General features: G+C 32.5%; 1 protein-coding gene across 2 annotated transcripts; it reads left to right on the top strand.

Moving 5' to 3' along the window:
- Nucleotides 1–1,042: 1,042 nt before the first annotated feature.
- On the top strand, nucleotides 1,043–10,612 carry LOC123907158 (phosphoinositide phosphatase SAC3-like). 2 transcript variants are annotated; one of them, XM_045957274.1, is made up of 16 exons: nucleotides 1,043–1,745; nucleotides 2,556–2,760; nucleotides 2,856–3,021; nucleotides 3,453–3,675; nucleotides 3,840–3,916; nucleotides 4,378–4,565; nucleotides 4,699–4,796; nucleotides 5,196–5,329; nucleotides 5,440–5,568; nucleotides 5,801–6,164; nucleotides 6,703–6,824; nucleotides 7,204–7,305; nucleotides 7,762–7,959; nucleotides 8,443–8,619; nucleotides 8,983–9,097; nucleotides 10,009–10,612. In XM_045957274.1, the coding sequence occupies exons 1-16, from the start codon at nucleotides 1,626–1,628 to the stop codon at nucleotides 10,123–10,125; spliced, it is 2,535 nt and encodes an 844-aa protein (XP_045813230.1). In that variant the 5' UTR covers nucleotides 1,043–1,625; the 3' UTR covers nucleotides 10,126–10,612. The 2 variants fall into 2 exon arrangements, with proteins under 2 accessions (XP_045813230.1, XP_045813229.1); XM_045957273.1 differs by having other exon boundaries at nucleotides 1,049–1,745; nucleotides 8,962–9,097.
- Nucleotides 10,613–15,198: the final 4,586 nt, after the last annotated feature.

Genomic DNA, 15,198 nt, shown 5'->3' with positions numbered 1-15,198 from the left:
AACCAAATTTTTTTCATAAGACATTGACATGTCTATTTCACATATATATGTATGAGTACCACTACTAAGTTATAGAACCCCAAAAAATAATTCCCCAAGAAACTATCTCTTTAGTCGAATTTTTAAAGTGTGGATGGAGAGTTCACACGTTGAATTATTTTTCATTCATTCGCATATTCTACTCCTCTCCTTTATGCAAATAAATTTTTAACCTCTCTTATATTAAATGGAATTATTATTTGATAAAAGAATTAAATGTAGTTTAAAATTATACCTACTTCTGAAGAAGATTATGAAAATAATAATAAAAAAATGATGATCATATTAGCAAATTAATTATAAATACTAACATAATACTTGTAGTTATAATATACTATAAATGTCGCAAGTTTGATCTATAACGTTTATTCAGAGTCGTACGTGTTACTCAAGGTGAAAATTAATCACGATTTACGAATATTACTTTATATATCTATTGATATCTATTGATTATTTTTTAATATAAGAAAAATATTAACGAGTATTTTTTATTGACATTTACTCCTTCCGATCATCACTTAAAAAAAAAGTAAACTTTTTAAGTCAATTAAATAACTAATTAATCTTTGGTTAAAAAAAAAAACTAATTAATCTGGTCTATAATATAATCCAAATATATAATTAATTCAATAAACCTATTATTTCCATATACAAACGGAGAGTATTAAATATAAAATATACTTTTAGAAATAGTCCATTCAATATTTTTGGAAAGACTATCTTTAAATTTTTAAAAAAATAATATTTTTCACCCAAAACTTTCCTTTTATTTCTTTTTTTTTTGTTTCCTTAACTGGTTAACACGACTCTATAAATAATCATCGGATAAACACAAAATTTCATATTATTTTATTTTTGGTATCAAGACTCTGGTTCCCAAGATAAATATCTTGATAATTTAGAGTTCGACGATGAGGTAAGTAAAACCTATCCAAAAATTATTATTATTATTTTTAGTTTTTTAAAATCTATTTTTCATTATTAATTTTTTTGAGTGAAAATTGTCATTATTATTATTATTATTAAAGAAAAAATAGAATCAATTATTAGGAGCTGTTCTTCAAACACCCGTGGTTCCAAACCTTTTTGTTCTCGAATCTCCGAAATCTTCTTCTTCCTTTTTCAATTTCCAGCTTAATTTTCTCCTTATCTTGTTCCTTCCAATCCCATAAATATTCCATTTTTATAATTAGGTTTTTCTCTATCCATCTACCAATACACAAAATTCTCAATTTTTTCTTCCGGGGTTGCAAATTTTCGATCCGTGTCTATCGAAACTCAATTAAAAATTACTTGGTCGTTGTTTTTTCTATAGAACATAGGTGTGTAAGTGATGTTTTTTGTGTTTCTGGTCGGAATTCATTGTCTGAGAAAAAACAATGAATTCTAAATCGGTTTTGAGAAAATAATGTTGTATTTGAAGCTACCTAAAGTTCATATGGGTTTGTTTTTTTGGATTGTGAATGTTTTACATTGTGATGATTCTGAATTTTGATAATTTGGTTCACTTTGTTGCATGCTGTTTTGGTAGTTTCCCTTGAGCCAGAGGCTCGGGGGATCTGAAGAATATTATCAAGAACATAGTTATGGCTTCTTCAGACAATTTTCAATCTTCTCACTCTCCTCACTCTTCTTCTCTCTCTGGCGAAACAATTCCTCCTCCTAATCTCTGTATGCAGAAATTTCGGCTTTATGAGACTCTATCGGTAATACCCTTTGACTCCTTTTGTATTTATTGATTTTAGTTATGTTTGTTATAGCTAGATAGATCTCTTTGATTTTGACATGTGATTAGCTTGTTTTGTTTTGTACAAAAATATGTTTGTATGATTTTAATGTTCACCTTTGGTCTGAAGTTTTATCAATGCAATTGTTTCTTGTTGTTGTTCATATATATATATATATGTTGATGTTGATTGAAAACATGTTTGTTTTAGTGCATTTATTTGACTAGTTATGTGTCACTTATCATCTGAAGTTGGCTCTTGTTTTGATTTTGCAATGTTGAGTGTTTTTAGAAGAAACATTGATAGACTGCATTATATGATTTGAAGTTCATTAGATTCATTATTTTTCAGTTTTAAAATTTGTTTGATGAAGTAGAATGAACTAATGAACCTTTTTCACTAAGTTCTAATTGTATTCTGTTCGTAATTCAATCTTGTTATGCATCAATTTCGACTTTCTGCAATGTATCAAAATGAAATTTTTATGTACTTGAATTAAAGAAACTATTGGATGCTTTATGGTTCCTTTTGTACCTTAACTTTAGTGGGTCTTCTCTAGCCTCTCTTCATGCTTTTAAATGCTTGGCTGTAAATTATCGTCTCTGTCAATTAGATTACACAGGTTCCTTCTGTAATCTAATATATGCATATTAAACATGTATCTCATTTGGAAAATTTAGTTTAAAGCTTTGGATGGCTTGTTGGAGTTTCAGCAATAATCTTATATTTATTTTATTTGAAATATTTGAAATATATTTACCTTGCGCTTTGTTCTATTTTGTGCCACAGAACTTTTACATGATAGGAAGAGACAAGAGCAGGACATACTGGAGGGTACTAAAGATTGACCGTCTAGATCCTTCTGAGCTAAATGTGCTTGAAGATTCTGCCACATATACAGAAAGGGAATGTTCTGATCTTTTACGGCGGATAAATGAAGGGAACAAGTCCACTGGTGGACTGAAATTTGTTACAACTTGTTATGGAATTGTTGGTATGTAAATCCATAATGTCTTGTTCAGTTACATGTTGACAACTTATCAGTTGTTATCTTGAAATGTTTGATATCTTATGTTATTTTGCTTTTAGGGTTCATCAAATTTTTGGGGCCTTACTACATGCTACTTATCACGAAAAGGAGGAAAATTGGTTCAATCTGTGGTCATATAGTTTATGCTATCTCAAAGACTGAGATGATTCCATTGCCGAATTCTTCAGTTCGTTCTAATATCATTAATTCAAAAAATGAAAACAGGTGTTTACACTCTCTCATGCTATATGAATTGTACTTCTTTTTGAAAACTTGAACGTTAGTTATTCTTAGTTGATTGGGTTTCTACTAACATTTTAGTTTTTGACCCGTTATCCCATGTTTGAGTTATTCTCGTTCATAAATCTTTGAAGTGAAATAAAGTTTCATTTTAAACTTACACGACATATCCCGTTTTTGATTCAAATATAAATATTATGTACTAAAGAAATGCCCAGATTTGTTGACGACAACTCAATTTTGACTAGACTTTGGTCACAATGAAGTGGTATAACCTAGAATATTTAGCCGGCTTCTATCTTAAATCCATTTTAAATTTAAACACATAATTTTGATCATGTGTCAAATTTTATTGCTCTATATCTAAAATCTGATTTTTTGATTAATTATATTACTTTTTATTGTTGATTTTTTAGGTATAAGAAGCTTCTATGCACAGTTGACCTTACGAAGGACTTCTTTTTCAGCTACTCATACCACATCATGCGCAGTCTTCAAAGGAACATGTGCGACCCTGAGACAGGCCATGTCCTTTACGAGACCATGTTTGTCTGGAATGAATACTTAACCCGAGGAATTAGGAATCAACTCCAGAATACTTTTTGGACAGTTGCACTAGTTTATGGCTTCTTTAAACAGGTGAAGATAAATAACTTTAAAATCCTTTGGATATTGCATTATTTTATTAGTTAATCCTGTTAAGTGTTTGAATTGTTATACACTTTACTTTTATCTCCTGCTCAACTCAACTAGTTTTGATTTCTTGCAATTGAATATCTGATGTCTATTGGTGGCTTCATTAGGACACACTTGAGATATCTGGACGGGAGTTCATACTGACACTCATTGCGAGAAGATCACGCCATTATGCTGGCACTAGGTTTGGAAATTTCATTATATTTTCTTTACAAATGCATTGTATGTGTTGAGTCATTTTCTTATGTATGCTTCAGTTTGTTACACATCTGATTCTATAACTTGACTTTGTACAAAATTTGCTAGCCAACTAGTCTATCAAAGATATGATTCTTATACAGCTGTGTTTGAGTCATTTGTATTTTCTAGCCGTTTTGAATTGTCACCGTGCCTCTGTAGTTTAAACTAAAAATGAGTATCCCATGGAAGAATTTATCTTTTATGTTCTTATGGTGGTATGCATTTCTTCTTCTTTTCAATGATATTTATTTAAAAAATGGTGAGAAGCATAGTGCAGGTAGCACAGTCTTGAAAAATTGAACGATGGGTATACCAGGAAATGTTTAAAATCAGAAAGGAGAGATACTTATTTGCAAATATTATATGTGCAGTTCATGGCTTCATTTATTTGATTACTATGCGTAGGTATTTAAGGCGAGGTGTTAACGATAAGGGCAGAGTAGCAAATGATGTTGAGACAGAACAAATAATCTTTGAGGATGTTCCAGAAGGTCTTCCCATCCCGATTAGCTCTGTCATCCAGAATCGTGGCTCGATCCCTCTTTTCTGGTCACAGGAAACTTCACGTCTAAATATTAAACCAGATATTATAGGCATGTCTTCCCATTTTATGGATATTTTAGCATTAGTAGTCACTAGTGAGCAAAGTTATTTTTCTCTCAGCTTCTCTACTTTGATGTGTTGCTGTCCATATGTTTACTTATGTGATCATATGTTCTTCCTCAGTGTCAAAGAAGGACCAGAATTATCAAGCTACTAGACTCCACTTTGAAAATCTTGTCAAAAGATACGGAAATCCCATTATAATTTTAAATTTAATAAAGGTAAGCTCCTTTTTCTTTGTTTCTTTGAATTAGATAAACAAAATAAAGACTGATATTAGATAAACAAAGTGGAATGTTTGCATTTGAATATGTACAAACAATTTTGACAAAGACGATGTTACATAATAAATTGGATGTTTTTTGCTATTTTTATTTGTTCCCTTGTTTAATTAGAATTTGGGGTGCAATATTATTACAAATAGGACTGTTGGGTTAGGATTTGCCATTTGGTGGTTCCATATCATAATACACCTTAGCAATTTAATATCTGTTGTTTTGAGTCTCTATTCTTTCATTTTCTCCCTCCTTACCCGAACTGTATAATTTCAATTTCGATCAATTCCATTGTTTACAAGACATGTGTGGTTGATTGATATTTTTTCTGTTTTAAACTAATAGACCCAGGAGAAGAAGCCTCGTGAGGCCATTCTTCGTCAAGAGTTTGCTAATGCCATAGAGTTCATCAACAAAGATTTATCTGAGGACAACAGGCTTAGGTTCCTTCATTGGGATCTACACAAACATTTTCACAGGTTGGTTTTTTAAATTATATAGTTCTTTTATGATTCTATCCTTATTAGCAATTTAAAATGGGTGTTCTGAGTAAGCTGATACAAAAGTATGCCTTTTATTTTATTTTCAGCAAAGCTACAAATGTATTGCTGCTTCTAGGCAAAGTGGCTGCATATGCATTGGCGTTAACAGGTTTTTTCTATTGCCAAGCGTCATCGACCTTGAGACCTGAAGACTGTCTAAAATGGCCGCCTACAGAGTAAGCTTTCAATTTGATTTGAATCTTCGATTACCTTCTACAACATTTGTAAGATTTACTCTGTATTGTTGGACTTGTTTATGTCTACGAAAAAAAAGAACATTGGCATACACTTTTCCAATCAATAAATATAAAAATATTAACAAAAAACGGTTAATGCTTGATGGACAAGAAAATGCCTAAAGTTGTTCCATTGGCATTTCTTGATCACTGATAATAAGTTTTCATGCAGTGATTCTGTTAAGGGAAGCTTTTCAGCTACTGTACACGCTGAATATGATAACGAGGATGCTAATGATTTAGAGAGGAAACCAAGCGATGGAATTAATATTTCCGATGAAAATCATTCTGCCAAATCACCCAGGTTGCAAAAGGGGGTGCTCAGGACCAACTGCATAGACTGCTTGGATCGCACAAATGTTGCACAATTTGCGTATGGGTTGGCTGCTATTGGCCACCAGCTTCACTCTCTGGGAATTATTCAGCACCCAAGTATTGATCTTGATGATCCTGTAGCTAATGATTTGATGCAGTTTTATGAGCGGATGGGTGACACACTTGCACATCAATATGGTGGTTCTGCTGCACACAACAAGGTGATTTGTAGTTCTGTGGCTTATTACAATTATATGTCGGTTTTGTATTCTAATGTTGCTAGGGAACTGTGGCTTATTACAATTATGTCAGTTTCATATTCTAATGTTGCTAGGGAAGTGATCTGTTTGTTACGTCATTCTTTCTCTTAATTACCCATTCTTAGTATTTGGGTTTAGGGCTAACTTATCTCTAAAAAATCCGCTTTTAAGATGAGGATTACAATTACTTCAGTTTCATATCTAATTGTGTTGTCTGATCTGGATGGGACACAATGGCCTTGTTAGCTTTCTAGTTAGTACTGTGAGAATGAGCTTATATCCTGTATTGATTCCATGCATCCTTTTCTGAGGACATATCCAATATGGCTTTGTGACTACCGACAGTTATCACATGTCATGTCTAATTATGGTTGGTCGGTCTTTTTTATCTTCTTTATTTCTTGTCTGTTATACTCCACTTTACTGTATATTGGTATGTATGACGTGTTCTCTACCCTTTTTTGATGGCGTTTTTCTTATAACTTCTGTTTCTATGCAGATATTCTCTGCGAGGAGGGGCCAATGGAAAGCTGCAACACAGTCTCAGGAGTTTTTTAGAACTCTGCAACGCTATTACAGCAATGCTTGGATGGATGCTGAGAAACAAGATGCAATCAATGTGTATGTGCTTCAATCATGCATTTTTTATTTTATTTTGTTATGTGACTCCAGTTATGTTATTTCTAAGTTGTTGGATTTATATATCTTTTTGTTATTACTGTTCTGTCGCTCTGTTATGGAGAGTTTTTGTTTTGGTTAACATTATTTTTTTCAAAGGGAAAGAAGGATAACAAAGTAGAATTTGGAACCTTCCTCAAATATTGTAAAACAAAGAGAGTTATCCAATCCCTCTGCATGCCTTGATTTCTTCTAGCATTGTTGCAGAGTCATACTTTTTGGATACTTGTTCTTTTACGATATATGTTTTGGTTGTAATGATCCTTTACAGTCTTATTTGGTTATTAATCATGAGATCACCTTTCTGTTTCTCTTGGAGCAGATTCCTGGGGCATTTTCAACCACAACAGGGTATGCCTGCTCTATGGGAGTTGCGTTCAGATCAGCACTACGGTACAGGGAGGCTCGGTGACGATGATACAAGGTATTCAAATATAATATACGGGGAATGTAATAAATACCTTTTTGTTTTCTAACCTTCTATGGATTGGTATATGTTTATGCACTGGGACATTTCTGTCTGGAATTTATGCAGTCTACCTTTCCCTTCCATGCTTTCTATATCATGATTTGTGAAAAAGACATTGACATGGATACTAACAAGAAAATCTAAAATAATTTTTTATCTAGTTAGAAAAACCTAGGATTAAATTGTTGCTTTCATGCATTCAAGTGATATTGGTAGAGAAGCACCGATAAAAAGATGTTGGGAAATGATGTGGGATATTTTAAGAAAATTTGAGCAATCTTTGGTTAGGCCTGTCTTAGTGATGCATTTGATGAGATTACGTTAATCATTTGAGGTGTTGCAATTTACAAATATTTTTATTACCTTATCCCTATGCAGCTAACCTGGTAACTATAAAATTTGTTTTTTTAGGTCATTTATCAAAAGATCTTTCTCAGATGGAAACATTCTTCGTGACAGTTCTACACCCATGTCAGCTCCAAATGCCAAGAACGAAAAATTCTCTAACCCAGGTTTACCAGACCGATCAGGAGAAGGGAGCAAGGCCTTTTGTGAGTCATCACCCGAAATATCTACTACTGAGACTGAGAGTGACATTTCATTATCAAGGTTTGTTCCCTTTATTAATGTGAACTTAAATGTGTAATCATTGTCTGGGTATTCAGGAGGAATAGATTGTCGATATCTCATTTTATGAGACTCTCTTTTTTAGTTGTCGGTTATCAGTTGCCGTAATCTGAAATATTTGCATGTCTTCTCATAGCAGACCTTGTTTGAGATTTGGGAAATTTCATGTCACTAAAAGGGTGAATATTCTTCGCTAATATTATCTGGAAGATGAGACCGTATTATATTTTACATGGCTCACTCTATCCTATTGCTGTGTGTCTATGTTGAAATTGGCAATTGAAAAGAGTTTAATTTGCGATAGAATTAGAAAAATGTATCGACGGGTGCATACTTTGCTGGTATGAAGTTTGAAAAGTTATGTTCTCTTCTTGCATCATGATAACATCTGCCATTGGATGCTTTGTTTTACCCACGAGTCTATATATGTATATGTATGATATACAATTAATTTTGTTTGTGTAGGTACACTCCCACAATGCCTCGGAAACAGCTTTTTGTAGACATGCAGAGAGAACGCTGTGCTGAGAGTCATCATATTTACTATTCTGAGCAAGGTGATTCCTTCAGCTGCTCCAACTTTGTGGACCTGGATTGGCTATCTTCTTCAGCAAATTCATGTGAAGAAGAGCCATACGAGAGGTAATATTTCCTGTTGAAGCAATTGTACAAGTACTTAGCAAGAATATTTGTTGCAAGAAATATATTGTTGCGGGAGATACATATACATAGGCAACACAATGGGTATGCAAAAAATGGAGAAATAAGTTATAAGGAGTATGATTTTATCAAAAAAAAAAAGTTATAAGGAGTATGATTAAAATTTATGAATTTTGGTTTTGGGTGTGAATATCATTGTCTCAGGTGTACGATTTACTTTTGTGCTGCATATTTGATTGTCTACCAAATTTTTTCAGTATTTCCTCCTTGCTGGTGGTGTTATATTATTTTTATCCTGAAACAATTTCTTGTTTTATTTTAAAGGCCTATTTCTACACGATGCAGGTCATCAATTACCAACTCCCCAATTGACGGGCTTTCTTCAGAAAATGTTGTCAATGGAGTTATAGTCGGAGAAACAACTGCCTCCGCTAGTGATTGGGCCAGCACCAGCATAAAGGTACTTCCCATTGCAACATTGTAAAATATCACATTCATAACATTCTCATTCAGATAAATTCATTGTCCTATGAATATGATGGAATAGATTGAATCCTCTAATAATCTACAAGGATTTGAAATATTATTTTGGGTAGAAAAACAAAACAATAGACTCCAGCTGTCTAAGGATATTCTTGGACTATTAAGGGCAGGTTTTGCTCTATCTGATATAAGATGATGTAGCCTGTCTGTACGCTGCAGTACAATATGTTGCCATTCATGTAGTTTTTAATGTCAGTCCAAATGTTTAGTACTTTTGAGAGTCTCACATCCACCAGAAGTATGATCACATCCACCAGAAGTATGATCTAAGTAGTGCTTGTAAGACTCTAGTAGGACAACTCTCACCTCACAAGTTAGGCTTTTGGAATTGTGTTAGGCATCATGGTGTCATCATCATCTTACAATGCATTAGTCATATCTCAATTCGATACAAAACTGAGCCAATGATATGCATCCCTAGTATATCTATTTTGCACACGAATCCTATCTTGAATTCCGATTCAATATGATGGATCCTGATTCACTATGATGAATCACCACCTAAACTTAGGGTAACTGGCCATCCTTTTTTGTCAACTTTTTATACTCGGCCACTTTTCCTTTGTCATTTGATTTATGAAATGAATCTTGAATTACTTTGGTGTAGATCAACTTATAATTTTGCTTTGTGACTTTTTTCACTTAAAAGTATGATATTGTTTTTGTAATGCATCTTACGAGATAACCATATAACACGCTAGTCTCTTGTGCTTTCATCTTAACATTCATCAGACTAAATTTTAAGATGGTATCAGACTATAAATTTTATTCCGAATTTGTTATGCTTAATGTCAGAATTCACATTCTAATTCTATGTAACATTCTCAGGAGAGGGATTCAACTGAACCAGAGATATCCTATGGTGATGCTCGGTCCAACAAACCAGAGGAATTTCCTGATACTTTTATTGAATGGGTGACTTTTGGACAGACACTTTGCCATTGAGCTTTTGCATATCATCCTTTGCACTGAGATATATTATTGACATTTTTTTTAAATTGACTTGGCCTTGGCTTGGTCTAAAGATGCTGATTTGAAGACTAGAGAGAGCTAATATTAAGGAACCGCGTAAAGGAAATAAACATGGATTTGGGTAGACTTTTCTCCATATGACGACGAGATGATCATAACCTAAGAATCCTTCGACCATTCTGGTAATGTTGACATGCAACATTGATTCTGTTGTTAAAATCTCAATCAAATCCTAAGAACATAGTGCAAAATAGTGCATAGTAAATGGTTGTAAAATTCTAGCTGTCGTTTCCTTTTTATTGTTGTTTCCGTGGAGTTTACTTTTTTTATTTTTCTTTGGCCAGTTAAAGAGTTTACAATAGTTGCACCTTTTGTAAATATTGTTACTTAATGGTGGGATCTGCACTTTTGGATTTGTAGATAAATTGATTTTTCAATATGGTTTATTGTGATGCTCAAATTATGATTCATGCACCTAATCATAGAGCTCTTGGATGCACCTAATTATACATATCGCCAGAGTAGTCTTTGTCACAACTCATATTAATGCAATACAATACAATAAATTATTAGGGAATTAGCTTAGACTTATAGAAAAGGTCCATCTCTGATTAATTACTTGTATATCCCAATCATGTTCCTGTGTAGTAAAAAATCATCAATACTGCAATTTTACTTGGCCTTTTAATTCCAGCATTCAAGAGAATGACATTGGAGGGAGTTTTTTTTTTTTTTTTTTAAAAAAAAAAATTCCAACTTAGCATTTCCCCACTAGATGGGGTCAAGTACATAGATTGACTCTATTTAGTAGTCAGTATTAAGTTCATAAAATTCTATTTCCATCTATAGATGTCTCTTAGACTTATAATTTTCCCAACTCTTCCTTTCATCTAATAACTATTTCACCAGATCTAGTCAACTCTTCTTACCAGTGGCTTCAATCTAATAAATAACGATTAATTTACCATTTGAAGGAAGTGAAAAAAAATGCAATGAAAAAGTAAAATAAAACTAAGCAATGGAAAATCATTATAGAATCAACTCCAAAACAATTGTTACATAAATAAATAGCTACATACAATGAAGCTAAAATAAAAATCATAAAATCAACTTCAAAGAAACAAGGAAATTGCTATTTAGTAAGAAATTCATTTGTAGAAGAAAGAATCATATGTTGCAATGTTTAACACTAACAAATATAATCATTCTCTCTCCCATGTACGGTTAGCCAATTTCTAATTGGTAAAATTCCCTATTTTTAAGGATTCTTCTCTTTCTTGTTTAAATTTTTCTTACTAAATAACAACGCAAGGAAATTGCTATTTAGTAAGAAATTCATTTCAAAGAAAAAGAAGAATCATATGCGGCAATGTTTACCCCATGTCTAATCCCTTGTGCCCACATCCATTTCATTTTGAATTTGCATTCCTCTTTGAGTCTTGTGAGCATACGCTCGAATGAACAACAGTTTTATTTTTTGACGGATTGAATGAACAAACCCGGTAATCTACAAAGGTTAACATCATGATACTCATTACACTAAACAGAGTTTTCTTAATCCCAATAACCTTATCGGTACCCATAATCTTAATGTTACACTCATTTCCAATAGTTTTTCAAATACCATACTTTGTTGCATTGTTAAACCTTTCCTCTAGTTCTCATGTCCTATTATGCTATACCCCAGTTGCTGCGGTGCCGAGATGCGGGGATAAAGTACTACATTGCCTACATCTCTAGCAGCACAAATCCTGAATATACAGTACGTACAAGGTAGGTGATCTTTTTGTTCCAAACATCGCATCCAGTATTGCTGTTTTTATTTTCGTAGTGGCGATTCAAGATGAATCGGTGATTGAGGACAAACCAATGATTGAGGGCGATGTTGTCCAGGAGGATCCAGAAACTGCCAAGAGATCTTGTCATAATCCAAAACTGGTTATTGATGGTAGCTAGAGAGACTAATTGAGTTTAATTGTTTAGCTTGTCGTACTATTGCTTGTGTGTTCATAATTAATTTACATTATTTTTATTGCAGTCGTATATTGTTTTTATTGTTAATTTATTTTTATTGGCAGGTGACTCGAATCAGGGTTCTAGTTTGACATTAAGGTCCCAGGTTGATAATTTAAAGATTTTTGTTGGAAATTTATCTAAGGAGACTAACAATGAAACCGTACGACAATATTTTGAGAAATTTGGAGAAATAACCAAGGTCGCCGTCAAAACTGATTATAACACCGGAGAATTTTTGTGCTATGCTTTATTGAGTATGTTTGTTGTGTTTTTATTAAAGATTACATTATTAATTTTCAATGGGTCAAATTTCCTTATTTTTAAGGATTCTTCTCTTTCTTGTTTAAATTTTTCGTACTAAATAACAATGTTCAAATCATAAAATCAATTTAAAAGTAACGACAGAACAAATAGCTATTAATTTTTTTTTATATATAATAGGTAAATAATGCGTCTTAATATATGAGAAAAATATAAGTATCCGTAGAAATTTATAAAAAAAAAAAATACACTTGTGTTAGTATATGAGCAGAACTATAAGTCTTCGTTGAAATTATAAAAAATATACATTTATATTAATGTATAAGTAGAAATATATGTCTCCGTAGAATTAATAAAAAAATTAAAAAAAATTATATAATAGGTAAATAAATTGTGGCTTAAAAGACACAAATTGACTTGTTTTGGCCAAGCGTTCATTTGTAAGGACGGGTAAGAAGGGATAATGTGGTCTTTTCATTAGTATGTTGTTTTAATTGACCTTCTTTTGGTCAAGTGTTCATTTGTAAGGAGGGGGTAAGAAGGGATAATGTGGTCTTTTCATTAGTATGTTGTTTTAATTGACCTTCTTTTGGCCAAGTATTCATTTGTAAGGAGGGGTAAGAAGGGATAATGTGGTCTTTTCATTAGCATGTTATTTTAATAGATTTACATGATGATTGTTAAAATGCTTGTATACTATGATAACTAGAAATCACATAGTCGTTCATTTTTATTTTTTTTTCAGATAGTTATTTATAGGCAGTGCATAATATCTTATAATCTTGAGAAGTCAAGAAATATTTTCGTCATGTGTATTTTGGAAATTTGTTGGAATAAAAAACAGCATGCGAGTCACTATCGCGTGTCGTTCTATTTTGCAGCACGACTTCTCTTGGTTACCGCCTTCTTCTTCCTCCCATCTTACACTTTCTCGTCATTACATAATATTAATATGTCAATGGTCGATACCAAATTTGATTTCTTGGTCATAAAAAACCGTATACTTATATGATGGTAATTCTTCATTCTTCTAGGTTATGTGCTCTTGAATGCTTTTCTTGATTAATAAGTTACCTTAATCAACTTGGAAATCAATGGCTAACTGAATTTCATTTGTTTCTGAACTTCAAATTGATTTTTCTGTGAACATTTCTGTATTAAGATTTTGTGATAGACATACTATCATAATTTTTTCCCATCAATATTTATAAGTTCAAATGACAAGTTCAGGTTCAGTTTTTCAGTATTTCCTTTTGTAAGGTTTTGAGTGATACTTATAATTTTATAAATGATTCCATTGAGGACTCATTTCCAGAATCTAAATTGCAGACCCAAAAAAAGTTCATTTCCAGATGAAAAATAGGATAAAGAAACTTAAACTTACATAAACCTATGACTTGAATGCTTCAATTTTCAATGGAAAACATACAAATGAATTTTACTATTTCCATCACGCTATAGGTATTCAACATTTCTAGCTTGGATACGATTCGTTCAAAATTTGAGCTACTCAATCTTAAGTGAGAATATTCACAAGTTACCCTTGTGAGGTGCAAATCTATACACTGTCAAGCTTCTTAACGAAGTGCAGATCAATTTGCTAATGAAGGAGAAAAATGGGTCATTGTGACCCGATCATCGACCCAGTTCGTGCTTGGTCTATATTTGACGCGAGACAACGATTTTCACAACGTATAATCACGATAGTTATTCAAGTTGAACCTCCATAACAATTTTGATAATCATCAACTTAATTATGGGAAATTACAGATTGAAAAACTAGGGTACTTTGTGATTCTGAAAATAGTTTGTCGTTGATTTTTTTTTTCCCTTCAAAAATCTCAAAATCTATTAATCAGTGTTCTTGATTTATCTGTTTAAGGTTTTGTTTACAAACACAACTCATTCTGACTCAAACACAGTTTGAAGACCATGCTTCTAAATATATAAAATTCATTGGCATGTTTTGATTTTCTTGAGTAGAATATATTTTGATTGCACAAGTGATTCTAACTTAAGTTGCAACTTATAACTTTTTCCTCTATAATAGATATTTAACCTCAAAGCAAAATCTATATTGATAGGCACAAATCCACAAAAAAAAATAAAAATTGATAGGCACAATAAAGGGAAGAAACCGTTCATTTATATTTTCCTGCTGCCTTAGATTATTAACTATGATTCATATAGTCTATGAATACTTACATAAGTACCCTTTTTGTCCACACTGTATATTTGCAAAAAAAAAAAAATTGTTAAAAAGGCATGATTTTGAAGGAGGGTGGTTAACCAAAACGTGAAAACACCAATGAACGCATTTGGTGAGATTGCCTTCGAAGAGGAACTCAAATCAGGGAACCTAACTTGGCTTAAAATACAATAGTTAGATCTGGTCTTGCCATGGAAGCTGATAGAGACATCCATATGGAGGCTAATAATTCCCTTTATCCATTGTTGCCAAGATTTTGAAGAAACTTGTGATGGTTTTGTGAATTAGTAAGTTGTTTCATTATTTGACTTTTTGGGGTTATTAATTTATGGTGACAACAATGTCGGTCATGGAGGTGTGTTACTGAGGAAGATGAAGATTGAACTAGTGAATGAAACAGAAAAGAGAATTGGTGTAAGAAGTGCATCATGTTTGATCCTACGGTTCATGAATATTGTCCACCATAAACTATACAGGACACCTATCCACTCTAGCCTCACCTATAAAAATGGGAAGAAACCGTTCATTTAAAGAATTGGTCCCTAATGGATAACAAGGCA

Source organism: Trifolium pratense, linkage group LG2 (genome assembly GCF_020283565.1).
Source record: "Trifolium pratense cultivar HEN17-A07 linkage group LG2, ARS_RC_1.1, whole genome shotgun sequence".
NCBI lineage: Eukaryota > Viridiplantae > Streptophyta > Magnoliopsida > Fabales > Fabaceae > Trifolium > Trifolium pratense.
The sequence above is the reverse complement of the archived record's forward strand: the minus strand, read 5'-3'. Positions and strand labels throughout refer to the sequence as shown.

Bases quoted from the DNA above. Each gene is read 5' to 3' on its own strand.
- LOC123907158 (XM_045957273.1), top strand. From the start codon at position 1,626: ATGGCTTCTTCAGACAATTTTCAATCTTCTCACTCTCCTCACTCTTCT. The intron at 7,306-7,761 runs GTATTCAAATAT...TTGTTTTTTTAG, and splicing joins CTCGGTGACGATGATACAAG to GTCATTTATCAAAAGATCTT. The intron at 7,960-8,442 runs GTTTGTTCCCTT...TTGTTTGTGTAG, and splicing joins AGTGACATTTCATTATCAAG to GTACACTCCCACAATGCCTC.